The sequence below is a fragment of the Brachionichthys hirsutus genome, chromosome 3 (genome assembly GCF_040956055.1).
Source record: "Brachionichthys hirsutus isolate HB-005 chromosome 3, CSIRO-AGI_Bhir_v1, whole genome shotgun sequence".
Taxonomy (NCBI): Eukaryota; Metazoa; Chordata; class Actinopteri; order Lophiiformes; family Brachionichthyidae; genus Brachionichthys; species Brachionichthys hirsutus.
The window spans coordinates 5,786,666-5,791,920 of NC_090899.1; the positions used below are offsets into that span (position 1 = coordinate 5,786,666).

The following is a 5,255-nucleotide window of genomic DNA, read 5'->3' on the forward strand; positions in this document are numbered from 1 at the left end:
ATCGTCGCCGCGTCCAGAGCGTCAACAGCATCCGAGCGCCGCTGCGGACTGTCGGTGTCCTCCTCGCTCCCGCCCCCCCGCCGCGGCGCGCTGTCTCCGTCTCCCCCCTTGTCCCAATAATAAAGAGCGTCTCCTTGCCTTCCTTGTTGTGCTCCCCTCGGATCTCCTCCTCCTCCTCCCCCCCCCCCCTGCGCTCTAATCCGTAATTAAACGCGGTGCGTGATGTTCCATTGTGCATCCCGCGTCCACCAGCCGTGCACACGCACACGCATCTGCGTGGAGCATCAGCCCCGCTCCTCCTCCCGCTACGAAGACTAATTTATGTGGTTCACCTCCTGTCTCTGCGTTGGAGGGTTATCTGTATTCTCCTCTGCCTGCCTACGTCACACACACACACACACGCACACACACACACGCACACACACACACACGAGGCGCGTATTGTCATGGTCCGGCTTGATCATCATAACGTTCCAGTGTAGAAAATAATAATCCCGTGGTAATATTCCCACCGGGAGACGAGGCTGAGCGTGTGATTCTGGCTTTATCGATCAAATATCGATTTTTTTTATTTTTATCTTTTTAAGTATCTATTTAGTATTTATAGGCATGAACATGCCCTTTTCAATAAAATGTAAATGTCAAACATAAACTGAGTATCTCATTTGTTTCGTTCGTGTGACTTTGGTGTTTTTATAAAGGCTATTAAACCATGTGGAATACGTAATGTCTTTGGTCCGTGCCTGTTTACAGTTACGTGATGACGTAGGCATGTTCGTTGTTGTGTGCGCCGACGTACCCTGTAGTTCTGCTTCCGGCTGCGCCTCATTAAAGAAAGCATTAAAGTCGGGTTGTCCCTTATCCAGAATAACTTTTTTTAAAAATTTTTTTATCGGTTTCAGTCTCAAAATATTTAGAGCTCTTTTCTTGTTTTGCCTCGTCCCCGGTAAATTCTGACCTCCCTCAGCGCCTCCGTGCCTCGGATTGGGTTGTATATAAAGTAGCTTCCATCTGTGGCGTTGGGCATATGGGGCTAAACAAAATGTTGCCAACAACGCCACTTTAAGACTTCCAACCTAAAGATCTATTTTGTGCTCCTTTGGTTCCCAGCTCGCTTTAGCAGGTTTCCCACCCACAGGTCCGCTCGCAGCGAAAACCAGCACGGCATTCAACAATTCAAAATATTTACTTAACACTCTAAAAACCTCCTTAAAAACACTCTACAAACAAAACTAACAAAAGAAAAGGAGGGACAAGGCAGTGACAGTCTACGGCCAACCTGCCTTCGACGGGGAAAACACAAAGACAGGAACCGGGGAGCGAGGGAGGGGAAGCACCTATATACGCCCCCCCCCCCCAATCAGTGGCAAATGGGCCACAGGTGCTCCCTCCCACACCTGCCTGCCTAATTACATCCCATCCGGTTACACATCTAAAGTTAGCTAAACTATTTCCTGCTGATCAGTCCATCGTAACAATATCCAGAAAATACGAATGTAGTATTTCTTCTAGTTAATATATCTCCGTTTATGAAAGTACCGGGTGACTCCGTGTTTAAAAACTTCGATGAAAGGGGTCGTATTCAGGGGGCGTTTCATGGGGAGGAACAGTCAGCCTTCGTGGACACTAGATGGCGCTGTTTCTCTTTTCCGGGCCTTTCCCGATGCTGAAGACTTCCGGGACGTCATCTGTTTTTGGATGTGAACTTCCGGTGAGCGTGCGGACAAGCAGAGATGCCTGTAAGTAACACGACGTTACTATTTCCCCAAATAACTGTTTAAAAATGCTTACAACCGTATGTTTACGACAACAAAAAGTTGTGTTTTATCTTTGATGCAATCTACCTTTAGATTTTTTTTAGGTATATGCTCATTTAAAGATACGAACTCAAATACAATATGGCGAAACACGTGCGTCGCTTGAAATCACTACACGCTGCTCTTTCTGGTCGCCAGTCACATGTTGATTTTTGTTGAGGGCACGAACTTATTTTCTTTTAAATCTTCCATTATGATTTCTGTCAAAACGATTAATTCGTTTCATTGGAGCTCTTTGACTTTGGGAAGTGTGCGTATGTATCGATTATTGTTTTTTTCATTTTTTATAAAATAAATATGTTCACAATTTCGAACGGATGCGGTTGGGAGTGGGAATAATTCGGCTGATTTCGCATTTCAGCTCGCAAAGGATTTGTTACACCCGAGCCCAGAGGAGGAAAGGAGGAGACACAAGAAAAAAAGACTTGTTCAGTGTCCTAATTCCTACTTTATGGATGTCAAATGTCCAGGTACGTTTGTTTACAGAGCACCTTGACCAAATCACAAGTTATTTAGATAACAAAACAAGTACATATAAGCAGTACAAGTATATTTTATCTTCGGTTTTACGCCCCTGCTGTGTATAATATGTATTGCACTGAGGGCCCTGCATTTTATTTATCCCAAGAATGGCGTTCATGATTTGGTTCCTCTGATTGGTGCCTCAGAGCTGGTATTGTCAATAAAGCCATTTTGGATTCCAGACAAATTAGAATTAACAATAGTTTTATTATTAAATGTAAAACTAGCATCGCTATTTTGCTTTTGTTACATGCGATCCTGGTCGTTTTACTCATGCGACAAATATTTGCCTTTATGTGTTGCCCTTTCATAATTCCCTTTGTGACCAGGGTGTCTAATGAGGCATACATTGACACTTGTGACTGTCTATTCAGTGAGCTTTAAGTGGCTCATTAATACAGGCAGCTGCAAGGACACACGATACTTCAGAATATTCGGTGATTATTACGCTGCCCTCGGTAAACGTGTGGTTGGGTGATGTGTGTGTTTGGCCTGCAGGTTGCTATAAAATCACCGCAGTGTTCAGTCATGCTCAGACTGTAGTGCTGTGTGTCGGCTGTTCGACTGTCCTCTGTCAGCCTACTGGAGGGAAAGCTCGTCTCACAGAAGGTAGGAACACAATGCTTCACATATCCATGTAAAAACCTTTCAAATGTATTTAGAGTCATAGTGTGTGTCTAATATTCTATTGTCGTTTCCAGCGTAATTACCAGTTGCACCTTAATTCTAATATTGCAGCTTGGCATTTGTTCCAACACCTTTGTTAATGTAGATTACAGATCAACATTTTGGTGGCGACCAGATCAATATGAATAAAGTTACTCTATGGGTTCATCAGATTGTCCACCTCTGCTGAGAAGCTCTTCTGTCGGCCGTGTAGCCAGGCTGTGCTGCTTTATGTCTGCCTTTGTGTTGCCCTTTCATTGTATTCTTCATGATCAGGGTGTCGTCCGAGGTGCACAGTGACTCTTGTAGCTGTGACAGAAACTCCTTGATTTCTACACTGCTTGCTGCAAGCACACACACGTTTTGCTGTTGTATTCTGACGTGTTCGCTCCTAAACATCTTCCTGAATACTGAAGTTGTGTTTGCTGTTTGGACTAATTCTTCAGTGACATTGGGCTTTTCAGAAACGCCACTATTTACACAACTTGTGATATTTTTTAAATATCAGAAAGTATTAAGACCAGTATTTGCAACCAAAAGCCAGATCAAATTTGACTGCGTTATTCTATAAGGAACTTCCAACATGTGCGGTCAGCAGCAGCAAATGTTGGCTAAAACAAACTAATCCTTCTCACCTCCGTCTTTCTGTAGGATGCTCGTTCAGGAGGAAGCAGCACTAGTTTGTCTGGATGTGTTTGACACAGTTCAGAGTGAACGGCGCTTGATGGACATCAAGTAACACGTCTGTGGGATGCAGCAAGGCGAAGATGGAGAGAGGCAATCATGTGATTTAAGAAGTCTGTCTACAGAACAGCAGCAGAGAGCCACATAACCATTATTAATTCCTTTTTAATAAAATTAGGCTGCTTCTCATGTTCTGATTCTCTTCTCAAAGGGTCTTAAATGTGTGTAAAAGCCACACATCTGTTCACGACCCCTGACAATTAGCTGGTAAATTTTGCAGGCAGGATATAATGTGTAGATGTTCGGCCTGAGCAGTTCTGAGGTGAGTGATTTGCATTTGCTTACATTACGGCCTCAATGATTAAGCGCAGATCTCCAGAAGCTGCTCTCTGCAGGATTTAATGTTGCGTGAACTGCATCGAAGATGGAGTTAAATCAGGACACTAGACATGCTGTATGAACTAAATACATACTGATCGTCCAGCGATTCCTGTGGTGTGGGTGGAGGGTGGCTTCTCCGTCTGAAGGAGGATTGATTTGAAGAAAAAATGTAATCGTTCACTCTGCTTCTATTTCATGCTTGGAAAAATGTGTTCAGAAAACGACACGATGAGCGCTTCCATCTGCTTGCAGCTTCCTGTCAACATAAATGTGGGATGAATTCTAATATTGCAGAAAAATCACAAGACCGTGGAACGAGTGGGGGGGAAAAGTTTTAAGGTAGATGATCTAAATCTGAGAAAATAATTTGTTTTGTTTATCACAGCTTGTATTAAAGCCTGAAGGCACTCAGGCCATTTAAAGGATCCTTGTAACTGCATTGAGTTTGTGCACTGATTAAAGAAACCGAATCAGTAAAGTTAATGAATACTTGTGCAATGCTTTGTGTTGGATGCATCTTTCAAAATAAAATGAATGGTAAGTGGGGAGCTGTGTGTGTTCTGGTTATTAAATAGAGAAAACGGGATAAATGTCTCATATTTTTCAGCATTTTCTCAGTTATTTTTCGGCTTTAAATTATTAATGGTTACTAAAATAGACATATCTGCTGTATGATTTTCACCTTTTTATTAAAAATCTCCAAGTCTCTTACTGGTTGAAGATGAAGTTGGATACAAACTGGTCAGTATTAATTGTAATCGGCTGCGGTTGCTTTACAAGTTCAGATTGATATAAAATATGAACTAATAGATTAAAATATGTGAAGTCACGAGGAGTGGAGCATGTTAGAATGAGAGGCAGAGATTAATGGTCACACTGAAAGTAATACATTTTTTCTCTCGTTCATGGGTACTTTAGGGTTAGGGTACCTGTGGCTTTGTACGTTGTGTGAGCAGCGCTTGTAGGTATCTCTGGAACACCTGAGAGCAGCTGGGAAACACTCCCGGAGAGAAAAGACAGGATCAGCAACTGTACACCATCAGGGAATGAAAGAGTAGAGTAAAGGATTGAGTACAGTGATGCAATCGCTGACTGTAATATATTATAGTGTCGGCAGGGGGCGCAAGAGGACAACGTCTGAGGGTGCAGTCTTGCTTCTGACTCCACTTGAACAGAAATGTACAC

At 42.9% G+C, this 5,255-nt stretch overlaps 1 protein-coding gene across 1 annotated transcript; it reads left to right on the forward strand.

Annotated features, from left to right (window-relative positions):
- Positions 1 to 1,698: 1,698 nt before the first annotated feature.
- rps27.2 (ribosomal protein S27, isoform 2) lies at positions 1,699 to 4,616 on the forward strand. The gene is made up of 4 exons (XM_068755457.1): positions 1,699 to 1,739; positions 2,179 to 2,287; positions 2,838 to 2,948; positions 3,657 to 4,616. Exons 1-4 carry the CDS (start codon positions 1,734 to 1,736, stop codon positions 3,683 to 3,685), a joined length of 255 nt encoding a protein of 84 aa, XP_068611558.1. The 5' UTR covers positions 1,699 to 1,733; the 3' UTR covers positions 3,686 to 4,616.
- The last annotated feature ends 639 nt before the right edge of the window (positions 4,617 to 5,255 follow it).

Excerpts from the sequence above, each read along its gene's own strand:
- rps27.2 (XM_068755457.1), top strand. Across the intron at positions 2,288-2,837 it reads TATGGATGTCAAATGTCCAG|GTTGCTATAAAATCACCGCA; the intron begins GTACGTTTGTTT and ends TTTGGCCTGCAG. Across the intron at positions 2,949-3,656 it reads GAAAGCTCGTCTCACAGAAG|GATGCTCGTTCAGGAGGAAG; the intron begins GTAGGAACACAA and ends GTCTTTCTGTAG.